This window comes from Hyla sarda, chromosome 5, assembly GCF_029499605.1.
Source record: "Hyla sarda isolate aHylSar1 chromosome 5, aHylSar1.hap1, whole genome shotgun sequence".
Classification (NCBI taxonomy): domain Eukaryota; kingdom Metazoa; phylum Chordata; class Amphibia; order Anura; family Hylidae; genus Hyla; species Hyla sarda.
In genome coordinates, this window is record NC_079193.1 from 172380572 (window position 1) to 172403640 (window position 23069).

The following is a 23069-nucleotide window of genomic DNA, read 5'->3' on the forward strand; positions in this document are numbered from 1 at the left end:
CGGACCGTTGCCCGGAAACCACTCCCCCACCCATGTGTCTATGTCCGCTCTCCCGCTTGTGTCGGTTAGTGAAATTAAATAAAAGAAATCGCAACTGAGAATGAAAAGACCGGGTGAGTGCTCCATTCTTTTGATATATCGCTGTTGTAGACACATTTTTTACTTTACACTTTTTATGTTCATTATATGCAATCATTAGATTGCATTTACTGTATAAAGCTATGCCTATGGAAATTCACTGATACAGCCTGAAATTTTCTGTAGCAACTCTGGTAGGAGAACTGGCAGGAATGCTGTAGGAAGAAAGTAAGCAGGGTGGGTGGAGGCTGTGATGAAGGCAAAAGCAATGCATTCCAGGAATTGTGGTATTGAGCAACTGCTAAACCAGGATGTACACTGCTAAAAAAAAATAAAGGGAACACTAAGATAACACATCCTAGATCTGAATGAATGAACTAATCGTATGAGATACTTTCCTCTTTACATAGTTGAATGAGCGGACAATAAAAACACAAAAATTATCAATGGAAATCAAACCCATCAACCCATGGAGGTCTGGATATGGAGTCACACTCAAAATCAAAGGGGAAAACCACACTACAGGCTGATCCACCTTTGATGTAATGTCCTTAAAACAAGTCAAAATGAGGCTCAGTAGTGTGTGGCCTCCACATGCCGGTATGACCTCCCTACAAAGCCTGGGAATGCTCCTGATGAGGTGGCGGATGGTCTCCTGAGGGATGTCCTCCCAGACCTGGACTAAAGCATCCGCCAACTCCTGGACAGTCTGTGGTGCAACGTGGCGTTGGTGGATGGAGCGAGACATTATGTCCCAGATGTGCTCAGTCAGATTCAGGTCTGGGGAACAGGCGGGCCAGTCATAGCATCAATGCCTTCCTCTTGCAGGAACTGCTGACACACTCCAGTCACATGAGGTCTAGCATTGTCTTGCATTAGGAGGAACCCAGGGCCAACCGCACCAGCATATGGTCTCACAAGTGGTCTGAGGATCTCATCTCGGTACCTAATGGCAGTCAGTCTACCTCTGGCAAGCACATGGAGGGCTGTGCGGCCCCCCAAAGAAATGCCACGCCACACCATTACTGACCCACCGCCAAACCAGTCATGCTGGAGGATTTTGCAGGTAGCAGAACGTACTCCACGGCATCTCCAGACTGTCACGACTGTCACATGTGCTCAATGTGAACCTGCTTTCATCTGTGAAGAGCACAGGGCACCAGTGACGAATTTGCCAATCTTTGTGTGCCATGGTAAATGCTAAATGTCCTGTACGGTGTTGGGCTGTAAGCACAACCCCCACCTGTGGATGTTGGGCCCTCATACCACCCTCATGAGGTCTGTTTCTGACCATTTGAGTGGACACATGCACATTTATGGCCTGCTGGAGGTCATTTTGCAGCGCTCTGGCAGTGCTCCTCCTGTTCCTCCTTGCACAAAGGTGGACTTAGCGATCCTGCTGCTGGGTTGTTGCCCTCCTAGGACCTCCTCCATGTCTCCTGATGGCACCTCCATGCTCTGGACACTATGCTGACAGACACAGCAAACCTCCTTGCCACAGCTAGCATCGATGAGCCATCCTGGATGTGCTGCACTACCTAAGCCACTTGTGTGGAATGTAGACTCCGTCTCATGCTACCACTAGAGTGAAAGCACCGCCAGCATTAAAAAGTGACCAAAACATCAGCCAGGAAGCATAGGAACTGAGAAGCGGTCTGTGGTCACCACTAGAGATGAGCGAACTTACAGTAAATTTGATTCGTCACGAACTTCTCGGCTCGGCAGTTGATGACTTATCCTGCGTAAATTAGTTCAGCCTTCAGGTGCTCCGGTGGGCTGGAAAAGGTGGATACATTCCTAGGAAAGAGTCTCCTACGACTGTATCCACCTTTTCCAGCCCACCGGAGCACCTGAAAGCTGAACTAATTTATGCAGGAAAAGTCATCAACTGCCAAGCCGAGAAGTTCGTGACGAATCGAATTTACTGTAAGTTCGCTCATCTCTAGTGACCACCTGCAGAACCACTCCTTTATTGTCTTGCTAATTGCCTATAATTTCCACCTGTTGTCTGTTCCATTTGCACAACAGCATGTGAAATTGATTGTCAATCAGTGTTGCTTCCTGAGTGGACAGTGTGATTGACTTGGAGTTACATTGTGTTGACTTCTCCCTGTTCCCAGTTCTAGTGTCAGAAAGAACTACATTGCTCAAAAAATAAAGGGAAGCAATGCTTCTGGAGTATTTCTATATATTTTTTTACCTCACGTAAGTACTCCACCCCACACATCTTATCCCCTATCCAAAGGATAAGGGATAAGATGTTAGATCACGGTGGTCCCGCCCCTTGGGACCCCCGCAATCTCCGTACCTGCAGCGGCGACGTTAGGAATGAGGATGCTTGCAGCTTCTGCATTCGGAACGTCACCGCACGCTCCCTCCATTCATGTAAATGGGAGGAGGCGTGACGGCTATGAGGAGCCGTCACGCCTCCTCCAATAGAAATGAATGGAGGGGGCACAGCGGCCGCATCGAATTCGCTCCATGCGCCAAATGACTTGGTGCCATGCTGGAGATCGCGAGGGTCCCCAGCGGCGGGACTCCCGCGATCTAACATCTTATCCTGTATCCTTTGGATAGGGGATAAGATGTTTGGGGCAGAGTACCCCTTCAAGTAGAAGTGTTTAAATGGTTCTTGTCACCTCGATCTGGTGGCAGGATAGTCCCGAAACATGCTCAGAAACTGGCACGATCAAAGGACCGTTTTCAGGAAGTGGCATGCAAAGCCTATGGGACTTCTGGGAATTCATCCTTTAATTGCATCAGTCTCTGAGCAAGTCTGGGGCTGGGAGATTGCCCAGGAGCTTTAAACATATCCTACTGCCGGAGTGACATGACAGGTACACTTAAACCAATGTAGAGCACCCCCTTACATTATGCTCAGTAGTTTTTTGGCCAATATCCAGGGAATTGTACATTTTATGCATCATGCACTGGTAAAAACTTTGTTTTTAAGAACAATAACATAACTGACATAACGGTTTTATTGAAACCAGGGCCTAAAAAATTGCAATAATTGTCCAAATAAAGGAAAACTACTATGATACAATTTTTTTTTTGCAAAGAATCCTTTGCAAGTAAAAAAATAAAACATTAAAATAAATTCTAAAAAAAATTAGAATACATCAGTAATGTAGTTTTATATAAATATGTATATATTTACAGATCATTACAAAACAGGTTCATTCTCATAGTCTTGAGATGAAATACGATGAATTAATATACTACAAGTTATTGTTTAAACAGAAAGAAAATGGAACACCGCTCCCTCTTATTGATTCATCTGTGGTGTTTTCAGTTTCCCTGTTTCCGTTAAATAGCGTATAAGGCTTGGAACATGAATTCCTAAAATAAAAACAATAAATCATTAAACATTTATTGTTATCAAAAATGATGTAACTTATTTAAGTATCAGTCAAATTGTTGCACTGTTATGCATCAGCTTTTTTATTCATACCAGATGAAGACTCTGGGCCCTCACTGCTTTATGCCTAGTACAGGGGGCTGTGCGCGTGTCGTCGACCTCATTGAGGTCGGCGGCACGCCCCCCCCCCCCCCCAATACAACTCTGAGAGGTGGGGATGCACGAATGCTGCATCTCCACCTCTCCCACAGAGATACATGGAGGTGGTGTTTCTGCTCAGACACTTATCCCCCTATTCTCAGGATAGGGGACAAGAGTCTTACACTGCAGATTTCCTTTAAGCTCATGTCATCTGGGCTGTCTCCAGTGGTTTCTCCCTGCATTGCTGGTATTGATAGATCTTCCTACACTCAGAGAGAGATCTATCAATTGAGGTTGACGAGTTGCCACCAGGGACCACCCTGATAACTCCTGGTCTGGGCAGCATGAAGGTAGTCAGTGCCTTTAACCCACATTTACTACCTGTGCTTGCTTTGGAGCTGGGATCACATGTTATTTTTACAAATTTTGCCTCTTGGGGCTCACTTTATTGTACATCATCGAAAGCTTCTTAGAGGCTGTAAACAGCATGTAAACATATAATTCATCAGTCACTTTTGACATGGTGATCAATCATGTAATGAACTTCTATGTAAGTATAAACCAATATGCAAGAAGAGGTTAAATAATATTGAGCCCGATGGATATATCTATAGAAAAAAAAAAGTGCAACTGAAAAGATGGATTTATTGCCACCTTTCAAGGGTAGAAGAATGGCTACAATATGTTAAACTTCGCTTTAAAGGGGTACTCCGCCCCCAGACATCTTATCCCCTAGGGGATAAGATGTCAGATCGCGGGGGTCCCGCCGCTGGGGACCCCAGGGATCTAACATGCAGCACCCACCTTTAGTGGCTTCCGGAACCGCTGGAGGTCCTCACCACGAGGACTGAGCATAGTGACGTCACGGCTACCCAGATCCGCCCCCTCAATGCAAGTCTATTACAGCTGTAACGCCCCCTCCCATAGGCTTGCATTGAGGGGGTGGAGCGTGACGTCACACAGGGGCGGAGCCGTGACGTCACAATGCTCCGTCCCCGTGATCGCCAGTAATCAGAGGATCCAGGGACTGATTCTAACGGGGTGAGGCGTGGAAGATCGCGGGGGTCCCCAGAGGCGGGACCCCAGTGATCAGGCATCTTATCCCCTATCCTTTGGATAGGGGATAAGATGTCTTGGCGCCGGAGTACCCCTTTAAAACTATGTAACATATATATAACTATAGCAAAAAAAAATATGAGAAAATTTAAGATGGGCTAATGAGTCTGGCTGAATATTGGTTTTGTTTTTATAATTTTGAAAACGTCCAGCCCGTTTATTATAAAATAAATAAATAAATAAAAATCAACCCAAACTTTTACTTACATCCCAGACTCCCCTTATTGCCTCCTCTATGATGCAATCCTCTTCTTGGTGCCGGTGGTCAATGCGTCACAGTGCAGCTCAACGAATCGCTGGGTGCAGTGGTGTTGAGCGGCAATGTGACGTCTTGAGCCCCAGCACCGGGAAGACAACTAGGAAATGTTATAAGAGAAGATTGCAGACTGGAACTTGCTAAATACTGTTTATATTGATATGGAGCAAAATGTTGTTCCAGGTAAGATTGCTTTTATCCACATCTGCTCTACTGCACTAATGAATCACATGGTTACATAACCTTGATTTTTTCTCTAACGTATTCTAATTCTTACAACAAGTATACATGTACATCAAACATGCTGTTAAACAACATGCTAAATTAACACAGGTAGACAAGTTGTTATCTCAACATTATTACACAATGGCAAAACGGCATTACCTTTGAAAGCAGGATTTGTAGCAGTTATTCTGCTCAATGTTGAAGCTACTTCACCAACGTCCATTGTCTTGATGCTGTCAAAGAATTTATTCACAGCGTCATCTTGTGCTATAGGGAAGAGTGGTGGTCTTGACGGAAAAGGAGCATGAGGGGGGGAAAATCTGGTTTGTGCAAAAGGAGCCTGTATGTTCACCTGGGGAGCCGGATAGGCTGGGGTTTGAACTGTAGTAAACAAGATGGATAAAAAGCAGTGAAAACAAATCTTCACAGGTATAAGTTTACAACAATACAAAAAAAAAAATACAGTGAATTCACCACAAAGCATTGGTGCAAGACAGTTACACAAAACTATATCTGGACTAAAATAATGCACTTGTTCGCCTGACCTAGTCTTCCCCTTCTCCCTGTTCTGTAGACCGGAGAAGGCAGATTCATGTGGCAGATGTCACTTCTGCCCCTCTCATCCATTTACAATGCATTCAGAAAGTTTTCAGACCCCTTCACTTAGGGGAAATGTGAAGAGAAAAATCAAAGTGTCTAAAAACATTCAAAATGAACTATACTAGACCAGAGCTTCTTTATTTTAATACTAGGACTTCACAAGCCAGAACATGGTGATGCCTGGGCCTTACCACTGGTCGCAATCCATTGGCAATTAAATTGGACCAATTCATCTTTAAAGGGGTATTCCAGGCAATACCTTTTTTTTTTTATCATTATATATATATATATATATATATATATATATATATATATATATATATATATATATATATATATCTATATATCTATATATATATATCTATATCTCTATATCAACTGGCTCTGGAAAGTTAAACAGATTTGTTAATTACTTCTATTAAAAAATCTTAATCCTTCCAATAGTTATTAGCTTCTGAAGTTTTCTGTCTAACTGCTCAATGATGATGTCACGTCCCGGGAGCTGTGCATGATGGGAGAATATCCCCATAGGAACTGCACAGCTCCTGGGACATGACATCATCATTGGTTAGACAGAAAACTTCAGAAGCTAATAACTATTGGAAGGATTAAGATTTTTTTTATAGAAGTAATTTACAAATCTGTTTAGCTTTTCGGAGTCAGTTGATATATAAAAAAAAAGTTTTGGCCTGGAATACCCCTTTAAATTATATACTCTTTTGGATTGAGGAGAGTAAATAAAATCAAATCAAAGACAATAAAAGGAATTATTTCTGTAACCATATAAAGGGCTGTGCTGCATATACACCTCTGTCATAACTGCCCCCCCCCCCCCCTACTGGGGCCACCTCTCTGATGTAAAAGCAGTGCACTGAATGAGCTGTGCTCATATATACTAGAAACAGCTGTAATATAGATTCACGCTCTACATTCAAGTCTATAATGGATCTAATAAAACCAACTTAGGTCTACTGAACCTCTCTTTCGTATCCCCTTCATAAGAAGCTATGGCAGGTTGCTAGGTTATGCCATCACAATATAATTGTAGGGGATCTCACCTCTACAATATTTGCTAATTAAACGAATGGAAGCAGAGGCCCTTTCAGATTTTTACCTACACCAGTGATTCCCAACCAGGGTGCCTTCAGCCGTTGCAAAACTACAACTCCCAGCATGCCCGGGCATGCTGGGAGTTGTAGTTTTGCAACAGCTGGAGGCACCCTGGGTTGGGAAACACTGACCTACACAGTAGCATTCCTATTTACCACTGCACAGGAAACCGCAACTCTGCTCAGAAGTGAACAGGGCAGTTGTCTGACCAGTGGGCAGTCATGATAGGTATCCCAGTAGTAGGACCTCTCACAATTTAACCTCTTAAGGACGTAGGGCGTACCTGTACGCCCTATGCCCGGTAAATAAAACAGGGTCACGCCGTGACTCCGCGTCATACCGGGTCGGTCCGGGCAGCTAATAATAGCTAATGTGCCACACGCTATTTACCCTTTAGGGTTTTTCCGTTTTTGCATTTTCATTTTTTCCTCATCACCTTCTAAAAATCATAGCGCTTCCAATTTTGCACATACAATTCCATATGATGGCTTATTTTTTGCGCCACCAGTTCTACTTTGCATTGATCAGTGTTATAGGCGGTCGATTGCTCAAGCCTGTATGTCAGGCTTGGAGCAATCAATCGCCGATCGGACGCAACGAAGCAAGGTAAGGGGACCTCTTTGATCGCCGCGTTCAAAATGAAAGTGAAAGCTTCCCGGCAGCTCAGTCGGGCTGATCGGGACCATCGTGATAAAATCGCGATGTCCCGATCAGCTAACACGAGAGCGGAGGTCCCCCCCATACCTTGCTCCGTTGCGTCCCATCGGCGATTGATTGATTCAGGGATGTGGAAATCCTATAGCCCGACGCCCGGGGCAAGTAGTTTTGGGCGCCGGGCAGGTGAATTGTTTATAGATTTAGCCCTGTATCGGGCTAGCAGGAAGAGACAGACTTCCCCCTTATTTTTCTTTAATGTCGGTGTGAGGCGCAGGAGCCGATGGAAGTCTCCACCTCACACCGGCGCTCAGAGTGTATGGAGGGGGCGGCGGCCTCCAGCTGACTGCAGAGTTCCCTTATCTCCCCTCCCGGAGGATGGAGGACGCAGCTCAGAAGACACAGCAGGGTGAGAGAAAGGACGTAGACAGCTCCGTGCACAGCTCCATCCCCCGCACTCAGCTCTACCACTCCTCCCCCCCCCTGCTCTTTCTTCACAGGACCTAATCCACCACGGGGAGGTTGCTAGTTTGCACGGGGAAAACACAGAGCAGGGTGGGTGAGGGGGAGGACGGAAATCTCACCTCACACGGGCCGGGACTACAGCTCTGATGTCCACTCATGGCGGCTCAGGTGAGGAGGCAGAGAATACAGGCGGTGGCAGGAAGGGTGGTTGTATATGTATGGTGTGAGTGTATGTGTGATGTGTGTATGTAATGTATGATGGGGGGGCAGCGGCAGGTGTATGTATGATGTGTGCATATGTATGGTGTATATCAGTGTTTCCCAACCAGGGTGCCTCCAGCTGTTGCAAAACTACAACTCCCAGCATGCCCTGGGCATGCTGGGAGTTGTAGTTTTGCAACAGCTGGAGGCATCCTGGTTGGGAAACACTGGTGGATATGTATGGTGTGAGTGTATGTGTGTATGATGTCTATGTGTCATGTGTATGTAATGTATGATGTGTGTATAATGTCTAAGTGTGATGTGTGTGTGTATGTGATGTATGATGTGGGGTGGGCAGCGGCGGGTGTATGTATGATGTGTGCATATGTATGGTGTACATGTATGGTGTGAGTGTATGTGTGTATGTAATGTATGATGTGGGGGGGCAGTGGCGGGTGTGTGTGTGTGTGTGTGTGTGTGTGTGTATGATATGGGGGCAGTGGCTGGTGCATGTATGATATGTGTATGCATAAATGTTTTGTATAGGAGCAGACTGGCACGTCGGGTATTAGGGCAGTTGTGCCATATAATTTTATTTATTTTTAGTGGCACCCGCACTAAATTGCACCCCCAGAATCCCGCCCCCTTCATACTCACCCGCCAACCAAGAGCCCCACGGATGCCCGCAAACACGCCCAAACCAAAACTACAACTCCCAGCATGTTGGACCATAACCTAAACTGTAGAACTATAAAGTGCAACATGCTGGGAGTTGTAGTTTTGGTTCGGGTCAGCTGCAGAGCTATAGGCTGCATCAGTGCATGCTGGGTGTTGTAGTTACTAACTGCAATTCCCAGTATTCCTTGATACATCCTATGGCTCTGCAGCTGACACAAACCAAAACTACAACTCCCAGCATGTTACACAATAACCTTAACTGTCCTACTATACAGTGCAACATGCTGCAACACCCACACAACCATAGGCTGTATCAGGGCATGCTGGGTGTTGTAGTTATCTAGTAACTAAATGCAACTTCCAGCATTTTCTGACACAAAATGCAGCACATAAACTGGAGAAGCAGAACCCCCCCCCCTCCAGTAACACATAAGTCCCTATTGAGACTGAAAAATAGTGATTCAAATATTTTAAAAGGTGCGTATACATGTGAATAAGCCCCTTTCCTAATAAAAGTTTCCAATTTTCTTTAAATAAAAATAAACATAAGTGGTATCGCTACATGTGGAAATGTCCAGACTATTAAATTATAATGTTAATTAAACCGTACGGTGAACGGTGTAAATGTAAATAATAGTCCAGAATTGCTCATTTTTGGTCACTTCATATGAGAAATGTTATATAAGGTGATCAAAAAGTTACATCTAGACTTTTCTGGGCTTGGCTTAGGCGTAAGAGGAGCTACAGCTCTCCCCCCGCTAATAGCCTGACATGCTGCGATCGCCCATTAAACCATTAGAGGGGGGGGGGGGGGAATCAGACTATTTTGGTTGAAATTATTTCATCAACCAGGACAAGTGGATTTTCTTGAGGGACAAGTAGATTGTGTTCCGCTTTAGTCCCTTGGACAAGTAGTTTTTTTTAAAATTTCCACACCCCTGTTGATTGATTCGTTTAATTAGCAAATATTGTAGAGGTGAGATCCCCTACAATTATATTTTGATGGCATGACCTAGCAACCTGCCATAGCTTCTTATGAAGGGGATACGAAAGAGAGGTTCAGTAGACCTAAGTTGGTTTTATTAGATCCATTATAGACTTGAATGTAGAGCGTGAATCTATATTACAGCTGTTTCTAGTATATATGAGCACAGCTCATTCAGTGCACTGCTTTTACATCAGAGAGGTGGCCCCAGTAGGGGGGGGGGGGGCAGTTATGACAGAGGTGTATATGCAGCACAGCCCTTTATATGGTTACAGAAACAGAAATAATTCCTTTTATTGTCTTTGATTTGTTTTTATTTACTCTCCTCAATCCAAAAGAGCATAAAATTTTAAAGGGGTATTCCAGGCCAAAACTTTTTTTTTTATATATATCAACTGGCTCCGGAAAGTTAAACAGATTTGTAAATTACTTCTATTAAAAAATCTTTGTTATTTTTAAAAATCAAATAAGAATATGTTTATGTGCAGTAGATTTGTCAAAAGAAACTTATGCAACTAAAAAACAGGGCTATTTATCGGAATAAGGTTGTTCAGAGGGCAAGAACACGGATTTCTGCAAATGCCATTCAGATGAATTTTCTGCAACCCATCTGCTGCATGCGAATTCACCCTAAAAGGTTTTATGCATCTTTATATTTTCGAAGATTTCTGAGAAGCCAACTACAGCCCCAGAGAAATAAATTAAAAGGGAGTGTCCCCCAATGTCTGAAAAAAATAAGCTGCTGGCACCGCTGAATAGATAACATTACGGTGTAATCCAAGATACCTTTATCATTCTGCAGTGCTATGTTCATTGGCTGGATAACATCTCCATTTGCTATAAGGTGCACTAGGCGAGTTGCTTTAGCATTTTAAGCAACGCTATGGCCACCTGGAATTGTCCAAGTGTAGTACGAGGAGAGGGGTCTGGGTGGGCATGGCAGTGCACCATGTAACTAATTTGAATAAAACATTTTTTTGCTGGTAAATGATGCAGTACTATAGGAAAAAAAAATGCATCACATTAAACAGTATCTATTTAGCTGTAATATTTGTATATACCGTATTTTTCGCCATATAAGACGCTCCGGCATATAAGACGCACCCAATTTTAAAGGAGGAAAATCTAGAAAAAAAAGATTCTGAACCAAATACTGTAGTAAAATATTTTATATCAGTATAGTTCCCCCACAATAGTTGGCAGTATAGTTCCCCCACAATAGTTGGCAGTATAGTTCCCCCACAATGGTAGGCAGCTCCTCCCCTCCTCCCCCCACAATAGTTGGCAGTATAGTTCCCCCACAACAGTAGGCAGCTCCTTCCCCCTCCCCCCCACAATGATTGGCAGTATAGTTCCCCCACAATAGTTGGCAGTATAGTTCCCCCACAATGGTAGGCAGCTCCTCCCCCCTCCCCCCTCCCCCCACAATGGTTGGCAGTATAGTTTCCCCACAATAGTTGGCTGTATAGTTCCCCCACAATGGTTGGCAGTATAGTTTCCCCACAATAGTTGGCAGTATAGTTCCCCCACAATGGTAGGCACTGGCAGCTCCCCCCCACAATAGTTGGCAGTATAGTTCCCCCACAATGGTAGGCAGCTCCCCCCCCTCCAAAATGGTAGGCAGCTCCCCCCCCTCCAAAATGGTAGGCAGCTCCCCACCCTCCACAATGGTAGGCAGCTCCCCACCCTCCACAATGGTAGGCAGCTCCCCACCCTCCACAATGGTTGGCAGTATAGTTCCCCCACAATGGTTGGCAGTATAGTTCCCCCACAATGGTTGGCAGTATAGTTCCCCCACAATGGTTGGCAGTATAGTTCCCCCACAATGGTTGGCAGTATAGTTCCCCCACAATGGTTGGCAGTATAGTTCCCCCACAATGGTTGGCAGTATAGTTCCCCCACAATGGTTGGCAGTATAGTTCCCCCACAATGGTTGGCAGTATAGTTCCCCCACAATGGTTGGCAGTATAGTTCCCCCACAATGGTTGGCAGTATAGTTCCCCCACAATGGCTGGCAGTATAGTTCCCCCACAATGGCTGGCACTATAGTTCCCCCACAATGGTTGGCACTATAGTTCCCCCACAATGGCTGGCAGTATAGTTCCCCCGCAATAGTAGGCAGCTCCCCCCCACAGACATACAGCTTCCAGCCATATACAGTGTACGGCTGGAGGCTGTATCTCTGTGTGCTGCCCCCACAGTGATCCGGTCACTGCTCCTCTGGCCCAGTATCACATCTACTGCTATGGCCTATGGACCATAGCAGTAGGTGCCGGGACCGGAGGAGCGGTGACCGGAACGCTGAAGATTACGCGCCGCCGGTCACTCACCAGGCCCCGGTCTGCGTGCGTCTTCCTCCGGCGCCTCTATGGTTGTACGCACGGGACGTCACTGAGGTCCCGTGCGTACAACCATAGAGAGGCGGAGGATCGCAGGAAGACCGCAGGAGGACCGGAGGAGGACGCGCATCGGCCGGGGAATGGTGAGTGACCCGCGGACATCCTTATGTCCCGAAAAGATTTTTCGGGACAAAGGGATGTCCGGCATAGGAAAACCTATGATTTTATCTGCCCGGGCCGGCTCCTGTGTGCGGCTGCAGGCGGGGGCCGGCCAGAGCAGGTAAAAACTAATACTGTATATTAAAAACCAGGGGGCCTCCAGCTGTTGTGAAACTACAACTACCAGCATGCCCAGACAGCCTTTGCCGGTCCAGGCATGCTGGTAGTTGTAGTTTCAGAACAGCTGGAGGCCCCCTGGTTTTTAGTATACAGTTATTAGTAATTCACTTGCCCGGCACCCGGAACTGTATGTTCCAGGCATAGGGCAATAAACATAGCTGGTGTGAGGTGAAAAATTCACCGGCGGTCATGAGGCTGCTGCGGGTGGGGAGCAGGTAGTCAGCGCTGTACCGCACCGCCGCAGCCTCTGTACTTACCGCTGACTTCCCGCTCTCGCCCGCAGCAGCCTCGGGCGTATATTCGCCGTATAAGACGCACCAACTTTTCCCCCCACGTTTTGGGGAAGAAAAAGTGCGTCTTATACGGCGAAAAATACGGTACCCTGCTATAACCCCACCTTGTGGTAGCCCTAGGTATTTCCACAAAGCTGCTTTATTGTCCTATTATGGCGTGCATTACATAGTTTATAATAGTGTTCTCCTGGCTATTTGTTTTCTGCATTTTACTGAGCACCATATATGTTTTTAATACAGATTATCAATAAAGATTTCTATATTTTAATACATGCTAAGTGGGCATCAACTGTTATTTTTCTGGTAGAAAAAGTTGTTCAAGTTGATATAGGATGTACATCCGAATTAGAGGTCCATCACCTTGTCCATAAAAGCTATATGCAAATGACAAGAAAGGGGTATGGGCAGAGATGCCTAGTTGAACTAATAATGTATATCTATTTAGCAGTGCCAGAAATGGCCGAAGACTTGGCGTAGACATATTTGATGTGCAGGATTTGAAGCTGTGTTCAGACATTTAGTTAACACTGAAATCTGCAGCATAAAACCCAGTGCATCAAATATCCACAGGATACTGTACATGAGAATACACCGTAAAGTGGAAATAACACCTTCATAATTTGTATATAATACACACACACACATATATATATATATATATATATATATATATATACATATATCTATATCTCTATCTCTCTATATAGCGAACATTATCATTCTTTCAGCAGCATCTGCTTAGAAACACATCACCGTCTAATTCCGAGTGGTCCCTCTACAGATGAAATCTCAGCCCAGAAAGTATCTCCGGGCAGAGATTCCCTAGTGTTAATGGGCTCTTACAATTTAATATAGAATGTAACAATTTAGATATACCAAAAATCTTTAACTGTATTGTACCTGACACCAGTGAAGAGGAAGGCTGTGGTTGACGGTTGGGATTTCTATCATTATACTGGAAAGCGGCAGGTTTTTGGTTTTGGGTTACTGGAGTGTCTGTAAAAAAAAAAAAAAAAAAAAAAAAAAAAGTTATTACAGAAATATAAAACAATTAAGCTAAAACTACATCACACGTGTGGACACTTATGTCACTATGTTCAATTAGACAATGGACATTTTGGGTTGGGTTGTTTAATAACCTTATAGCATTAGGTACCCCCCAATTTCCCTAAATTAAAAGATTTGAAAATGTGGTTTATTTTCTTTGTAAATTTTGGTAACTTGTAAAATGCCGGCATCCAGTGTTAGTACAACAGTCCATCTTTATTTCAACACGATCTTAAAGCAGGAGTACATACGCTTCATGCTTATAGATCATGTCCCTCCACTTAAAAAGGGAGTTGACGGTGTAAGTCACTTGAAAAGGAGAGCGCTCAAGTGGATATAGTGGTCACTCAACATACGATGGTAATTCGTTCCAAACGAGCCATCGTTTGTCGAATCCATCGTATGTTGAGGGATTCGTGCAATGTAAAGTATAGGAAGCTGTACTCACCTGTCCCCGCCGCTTGCGATGGTGTCCCCGCCGCTCCCGATGGTGACCCCGGGCCTCCGCTGGGCTCTCCTGGTCATCTCCGGTCCTCCGCTGTCTTCTCCGGTTGTCTGCTGTCTTCTCCGGTCCTCCACTGTCTTCCGCAAGGCCTTACTGGGCCTGCGTAGCGACGTCATTACGCCACTGAGTACGCCATTCCTATTGGATGATGTGCGCAGCAGCCTATTGACGTCATCGGAGAGGGCAGAGAAGACACCGGAAGACCAGCGCTGTACCCGGAGGGCACCCGGAGCATCGTGGAGGGGTAAGTAATACAGTACTTACCGCACCACACGGGGAACATTAAGCTGCTATCCGGCAGCAGCTTAAGCATTTTGCGCTGCCGGATAGCACTTAATGCGATGGCCCCGACATAAAAAAAGCATCATATGTCGATGCTGACATCGACATGCAATGGCCTCTGAGAGGCCATCGTATGTTGATTTGATCATATGTCGGGGCAATCGTAGGTCGGGGGTCACTGTATATACGTTGAACTCCCGGAAGCCGGCGGGCTTGAATGAGTAGTTTAAGATCAGTCAGAAAATTTATAATCTGTAAATGTTTTGTACCCCTGTGCAGTGATATTGTCCATATACCTGTTAAACCCCTGTGTATGTATTGGTACAACTTTATTCTAAAAGAAATTTGTTTTTCCTTTATTCACGGGAAGGAGTCAGGGAACGGCAAGCATGAAATCCCGATGTATGCCAGGAACGCATCACACTAAATTTGCACTACTTTCTATATCACTTGGGAACATATCTTAAGAATCGCGGAACCAGTGGCATACCCCAGCTATACGTTTTCATATACCAAGTACAGCCTGTTGCAAAGATGGGAACGTGGCAAGGTACAACCATCACAGTAAGAGCAGACCGGAAAACCACAACTCGTCAGGATTCCCCATCAGGTGATACAGGACCGGGATTGCCAGTATAGAACGGGTCCCCGCTCTAGATGGCAGACGCTCCTGTGAATCAGGTGTCTCTCCACCCCCACTATGCGCTGGTACAACCAGCAGATGGCGCTATACACATGAAATGAAAGGTACACTGCTGTGTGGGACTGCCCTGTTCCAAGATGGCGCATCCAGAAGGTTTCGGTATGATGCGCATGCGCTTGTTCCCTTTAGTGATCGGCATTGATAGTACGTCATTTCCTGCTTGGGACCGGAAGCAGTATATGTGTGGCCGCACTGTATACCCGATGGCGTCCCTGTATACACAACGGAAAAACATGCAGGCCGCCAATCCCCCACCCCGTGACATAGATGTATACACCTTTATCACTATCACCTGTATACATTAGCACCCAACCATCTTGAATATTATGAATACTTCAACCAACAACCAAACGGGTATGTCTACACATGCATATTCCACTGATGCCTTTTCATATACAACCTTGGATGCTGATCGGATCTTGGGGAGTTCGTTGGGTGATGCATCTTTTCTTCATAACCCATCAAGCATGGACTTACGACGTATGCAGCCCAGCGCCAACTCTTTTGTGAATGATTTGGACTATAGAGTACGATTCAAAGCAATCTCAAACAAACACACACTTTACCTCATCCTTCTGAATTTAGAATTTCTACAGCGGGATCTTCTGGTGGCCCAAGCTAAGGTCACAGAATTAGAAAATGCTTAAAAAAAATCCCTCAATCCAGAAGACTGTGATAGGTTTTTTGAGAAACAACAACATTTTATATCCAAGCAACGCAACACTATTGAAGAAACCAAAAGAAGGAAATGGTTTAGATATAACCAGGACTACAGCAGTGGGAAAGTTTATACCTGGGATAATGTGTCTTCAACAGCCAAACAGTTTTTCAAGAAGAACAATGTGGCTACAGATGATGATGAAGTCCGTGAGACACCTATGAGACCCAAAGCCACCCAAAGGGATCAACAACCCAAGCAACAGCCTTTTTTAGAGGTTCAAGCCCCACAAATAAACGGAGGAGGGGAGGCAGTCGCCATTTCCGCACTCGCAAAAAACAAAACGCAAGGAAATACGAAGAACCAGGGACAGAGTACATCTACACAAAAGAAGAAGTAAAGACTATGGACAGACAAACTGTGGTAAATATCTCTTCATATAATTTATCTGTTGATCAATTATCTTTGTTATCAAAAGGACTTAATTTTTGCCCCAATAGATTTAAAGGGGTTCTCCGGTGCTTAGACCTCTTATCCCCTATCCAAAGGATAGGGGATAAGATGCATGATCGAGGGAGTCCCGCCGCTGGGGACCCCCGTGATCTTGCACGCGGCACCCCGTTTGTAATCAGTCCCCGGATCGTGTTCTCTCCGGGACTGATTACCGGCGACTACAGGGCGGGCGGCGTGTGACGTCACACCCCCCGTGTGAGGTCACACTCCACCCCTCAATGCAAGCCTACGGGAGGGGGCGTGACAGCTATCACGCCCCCTCCCGTCGGCTTGCATTGAGGGGCGGAGTGTGACGTCACACGCCGCCCGCCCTGTAGTCGCCGGTAATCAGTCCCGGAGAGAACACGATCCGGGGACTGATTACAAACGGGGTGCCGCGTGCAAGATCACGGGGGTCCCCAGCGGCGGGACTCCCGCGATCAGGCATCTTATCCCCTATGCTTTGGATAGGGGATAAGATGTCTAAGCAGCGGAGTACCTCTTTAATGACTGGTTCCAACTTGAACTTATACAATTTGTGCGGAGAATAAAGTAAAAAATTTGGTTCTCCCAGCACAAATCCAAAGAATGTTTACCCATGCCTGATGAAGGGAGTACGGGTTTTGAATTTCATAAGTTGGATTTACATGTTCCTAGTGACTTTCAGCCTAACAGAATCCCATGCAGTGACTACTTTCACTGAATGTGTGAAAAGGGAATTATTGATCATCAAACAACAACAACAATTACGGTTGAAACATCCAAACTTGACACATGGTGAACTCATTGCTATACATCAACTTATCCATGACCAAAACCTCATTGTCAAACCTGCTGACAAAGGAGGTGGGGTTGTGGTCATGGATAGGAGCACATATTTTAAAGAGGCATACAGGCAGTAAAGTGATGTAAATGTATACAGTGTTCTGCCTAGAGATCCCAAAATAAAGATGGAGCGCACATTACAACAAATAGTGAGGAATGCATTTGATCAGGGTCTTTTTGATAAATAACTAAGAGTTATAAATAAGTTTTTTTTTGGTTCAACATCCTATTACACCATTGCTATACCTCCTGCCGAAGATACATAAGGGCCTTCAAGATCCCTCAGGTAAGCCCATTGTCTCCGGCAGGGGGTCATTATCCAGCAATGTGTCAATTTTTTTGGGACAAATTCCTAAGACCCTTTGCTATGAGGTCAAAGTCATATCCACAGGACACTCATGATTTTCTGTCAAAAATTTCTCAGATCACATTACCACACGATGCAATTATTGCCAGTTTTGACGTTCTTTGCACGTCAATACAGCATACAAGGGTACTACAAGCCATTAAGAAATGTCTTACTGATGCCAAATTTGACTCTGATCAGATTTCCTTTATCCTCGAGTTACTGATGTTTGTGCTCCAGAATAACTATTTTTTATTTGACGAGAAGTACTATATTCAATTATGTGGGAACGCTATGGGGAGTAACATGGCACCCACCTATGCGAATCTAGTGATGGCAGATTTTGAAGAGAGTCACATCTATGTAACCCACTACTCCAGGAATATCCTGGGGTGGTGGCGTTTTATAGATGATATTTTTCTTATCTGGACTGGCACGGTGGGAGAATTGATTAAATTTCAATCTTATCTGAATAGCATAGACAGTTAACTACAGTTCACATATTAACACATTCAAGGGATAAAATACAGTTTCTAGATACTGAAGTCACGGTTATGAACAACAAACTTACTACTGACTTATATTGTAAACCAACAGATTGCAATACACTATTAAGGTATGAATCCTGCCATCCTAGGTCAATGGTCCAGTCTCTACCGTACAGCCAGTTTTTGCGGGCTAGCAGAATTACAGACACAGAAGAAAAACTAGACAGAGCAATTGAAAAAAGTGACTACACAGTTTATTACTAGGGGTTACCCCACTGCTGTAATTAATGTGCAAAAAAAAAGGCTACTATAAGAACGTCAGGGCATTAGATGCCCAAGGATTAAAAAAGATCAATCAAAATGAATACCCTTTATACATACCCTTAACTACATACGATGAGGTGTCAGGCAAGATTTCCCAAAAAGTGAGGAAACACTGGCACCTCATTAGTAAGAGCTATCCTGAAATTCCAGAATTTAGGGAGACACCTCATGTCTTATCGGAGAACTAGAAGTTTGAGGGATTGTCTGGTGAGAGCAGACATCTCTAAACAAAAAGGTAGCACACAAAAATACCTTCCAGTTCAGGCAAAGTGATGCTTTCCTTGTAGAAGGTGCATTAACTGCAGATACCTCCAAAAAGGTGAAGCATTTGTGCACCCCAAGACAGGAGTAACTATCCCCATAAAATTCTACTTAACGTGTGACAGCAATCATGTAATATACATCCTATGGTGCCCTTGTAATTTAATTTATGTGGGTGAGAACAAGTGCGATTTTAAAACTAGACTAAATCAGCATCGCTATTCTATTCGTAAAAAAAGGGGAGTTGCCAGTCTCAAAGCACTTAATGGAAGAGGGTCACTCTGAACATGATTTGAAATGCATGGTGGTAGATCATATCCCCCCCACTCAAGCGAGGTGGGGATCGGATCTCCATCCTGCAGAAAAGGGAATTAAAGTGGATCTATGATATGAATTCATTAAAACCAAATTGTCTCAATGTAGAATTCATTGTTACACAGAAAATGTTAAGATAATCACCCAATGAAGCCCTTGGTGATGACAGTGCCCAGGTGGATATATGGTAATAAGTGATATATATACTTATGGATTTATTTTCCATTTTTTCTTCTTTACTTAGATTTCTCCAATAAAGATATGATGGCAGCAAGAATTGAACACAAAACGCATTTTAAGATTTGCCTTTTATTGTGGATTTTTTTGTATTTTTTATTTTTTTTTAAACTTAATTTTTCAAGATATTTTGATAGGAGCTGTGAGTCAGTAGGACAGTGGTGCCACCCTGTGTTCTACAGTATCTAACATCTAATAAAAGATATATAACTACAGTACTTGCATTGTTCTCCTTGTGTAACAGATGCTCCGGTTTGAATGCTCCTGTATGATAGGGAGCCAGTCGACACTTCTCCCAGAATATAGGTATACTCATTGATCTAGTCCACTGCCCAGGTGGTAATATATGTAATTCCTGGTCTGAGGTCTAATTTGTGTCTCTGGTCTAGCAATAGGGCAGATCAACTATATGTGGAATATTACCTGATAGGGAGATTGCTGTGTTGCGGCCCCATGACTGTATATCATAAGTGTGGATGGGAGCGATGCACTACATAGGAGATATTGATATATACATCACAATTATATATATATATATATATATATATATATATATATATATATATATATATATATAGCCTTTAGTATTATGCTTCTTTATGTCTATTACACTATGGGCAAGATTTGCCCTTCATCAATATGATGGTTACTTACTCCTTACAGCTCTATAGGCATGCGCAATAAGACAGGCATCAGAAGCCTCGCAGCGCGAGATGTCAGTATGACTATGCCCCATGTGTTACTGTGGAAACGAGTGACGCCTCTGTTTGATTGGCTGCAGCTCACCCGGGACCCGGAAGCAGCTGACAGTATGCAACGGGCTAACAAACAAAGCGGCGTCCCACGCTATAAGGTTTGTGTATTCTGCTACCATCATAATCACATGTTTTTATTTATACACCTGTGCACTGTCACTTATATGTTGCATGCACAAGACGATCGCCAGATGGATAGTACGATCGGACTATATATATGAGCACATAATTGTACTATATGTCATATACACTGCACAAGGATGAAGTTTGTTGTGGATTTATTATGATATGCACTTTGCTTATATTTGTAATGATTCTGATGATTTCACCAATTATGCATATGATGTCACTGATTAGGAAGTGTATTTAAACCCCCGCTGTATCAATTATTTGCACTTGAAAATGACGGTGAGAGATCGCCGAAACGTTGTCTGCATCATGGAATAAACTACAAGTTTTTTTTTCAACACTAATTGGGAGCACTGCATCCTTCTATTCTATACTAGTGGAACTAATTATGTATATCTATTTAGCAGTGCCAGAAATGGCCAAAGACCTGGCGCAGCCATATTTGATGTGCAGGATTTGAAGCTGTGTTCAGACATTTAGTTAACATTGAAATCTGCAGCATAAAACCCAGTGCATCAAATATCCACAGGATAATGTACATGAGAATACACCGTAAAGTGGAAATACCACCTTTATAATTTGTATATTATATATATTAGGTGTATATAAGGTGCCTTGGATGTTTCAGACCTTGCAATGCCTGTTGTACTGTTCACACAGAGGCATATACACAGTGTAGGGTCCGTCCCAGAATGAGGTCACCTTACCGTGGTGGGACGGTCCACGCTATTTGGCGCCAAATTTGCAAGCTAAGTACCTCATATTTTCATAGCTTCATTTATTGCATTACAGCTGTATAGCTTTTCATGTTCTATCTATATACTCATGTTTTATCTATATACTCATGTTTCATCTATATCTTTGTGCTAGCAGTGTGCTGCTATATTTTCCTGTTGAGAGATATATATATATATTTTATTTATCTTATATACAAATTATAAAGGTGGTATTTCCACTTAACGGTGTATCCTCATGTACAGTATCCTGTGGATATTTGATGCACTGGGTTTTATGCTGCAGATTTCAAAGTTAACTAAATGTCTGAACACAGCTTCAAATCCTGCACATCAAATATGTCTGCGCCATATATTTATTACATACATATCTATGAGAGCGAGAGAGATCATTCTTTCAGCAGCATCTGCTTAGAAACACATCACCGTCTATTTCAGAGTGGTCCCTCTACAGATGAAATCTCAGCCCAGAAAGTATCTCCGGGCAGAGATTCCCTAGTGTGAATGGGCTCTTACAATTTAATATAGAATGTAACAATTTAGATATACCAAAAATCTTTAACTGTATTGTACCTGACACCAGTGAAGAGGAAGGCTGTGGTTGACGGTTGGGATTTCTATTATTATACTGGAAAGCGGCAGGCTGTTGGTTTTGGGTTACTGGAGTGTCTGTAAAAAAAAAAAAATAATAATAATTACAGCCATATAAAACAATTAAGCTAAAACTACATCACACGTGTGGACACTTATGTCACTATGTTCAATTAGACCATGGACATTTTGGGTTGGGTTGTTTTATAACCTTATAGCATTAGGTACCCCTAAATTTCCCTAAAGTAAAAGATTTGAAATGTGGTTATTTTCTTTGTAAATTTTGGTAACTTGTAAAATGCCACAAATCACCGTTCAGAAATTATTTAGTGTCTCAATCAAAATAATATCACCGAAAAAACACTAAAACTTAGCTTTTAATATATGTTCAATTAAAAGGGGAATAAATCCCAAACCATCAAAAACAAAAATGGCACAAAGCCATAAAGAACAAATCCAATCACAAGAGTTTGTCTGTGTCAAAAAATGCCTACCCTCGATCAGGGTTTATGACAAAGACAAACAGCCTACGTAGATCTATACGACCGGTCCAACAACTACAATCAGAGGAAGATTGCACAAAAAAATAACAAATTCAATATAGTCACCTGTGCTAAAGGTAGGGTGTGAGGTAAAGGTAAAAAGGGGGAGAGGGGACTAAGGGATATTGGCCAAGTTTTGACAATAGGCCGCCAGCCTGGTGTCTCCCTAAATTGCCCTCTCTCTAGGCCTAGCCCTAGGCGGAGTGTACGCCCTGATAAGGGCGGCCCCGCTCCGGAACCTAAACCTGTCTCTGTTCCTGTATACCCTACAATGAGAGGTATAGAGAGAGGGGGCTCACTGTCTCACTGGGGTACCCTGAATAGCTAGAGGGATAGGATAAGAGATCCCTACTAGTATACCAATGATTGGAGATATAAAGAAGTATTAGTGGGGGGCTGTATAAGTCAACAACCAGAGGTCTATATCAAGGGAGCCACTAAATGAATCGTCTATGTCAAGGGAGCCACTAGATGGATTGACAAGGTATCAAGTGTTTGTATATTACATAAAAGATATAATATATATCAATTACAACGGCCCTGGAGGTAGTGTCAAGTGATAAATATGACACTCAAAACAAAAGAACTTATTTCTGCCAAGATAAACTCAGAAATATATTGAGTAAATAATGAAACAGATATCAGATGGTAGTATTAACATATACATATGGTTTGCAAGATGACATATCTCAATAGCAAAATACAACAGTTCCAGGTGGATACCAACCTGTCAATTATAGTGGCGCAACATGATAGATGACTAGACCAACAAAATAATAGATAGATATACTTATCACACAAATGAGGACCGGTCTCTAACAAGGATGTCACGAAAAAAGTCCCATATTGAACTGATATGGAAAATGTCCCAACGCGTTTCACGCCCCCCTGCTCATCAGGGGACGGTCTGGGGGCTGGGTAGAACTGGCAAGACAATCCTCGGATGGTCAGATAGGGGAGCAGTACAGATGGTGACACACTGCTGATAACCATG

The 23069-nt window shown here is 43.6% G+C and overlaps 1 protein-coding gene across 5 annotated transcripts in view; it reads right to left on the reverse strand.

The window, feature by feature from the left end:
* Window positions 1-3050: 3050 nt before the first annotated feature.
* LOC130273635 (uncharacterized protein DDB_G0284459-like) overlaps window positions 3051-23069 on the reverse strand; it is a 115766-nt gene continuing 95747 nt past the window's right edge. For 4 of the 5 annotated variants that reach the window (XM_056520757.1, XM_056520759.1, XM_056520754.1 and 1 more), the window contains 2 exons: window positions 5337-5558; window positions 3051-3420 (listed from right to left, as the gene is read on the reverse strand). In XM_056520757.1, coding sequence (XP_056376732.1) covers window positions 3347-3420; window positions 5337-5558 — 296 coding nt within the window. In that variant the 3' untranslated portion in view covers window positions 3051-3346. Of the gene's footprint in view, window positions 3421-5336; window positions 5559-21375; window positions 21612-23069 lie in introns of those variants that run through there. The other variant, XM_056520756.1, reaches the window with a different exon arrangement.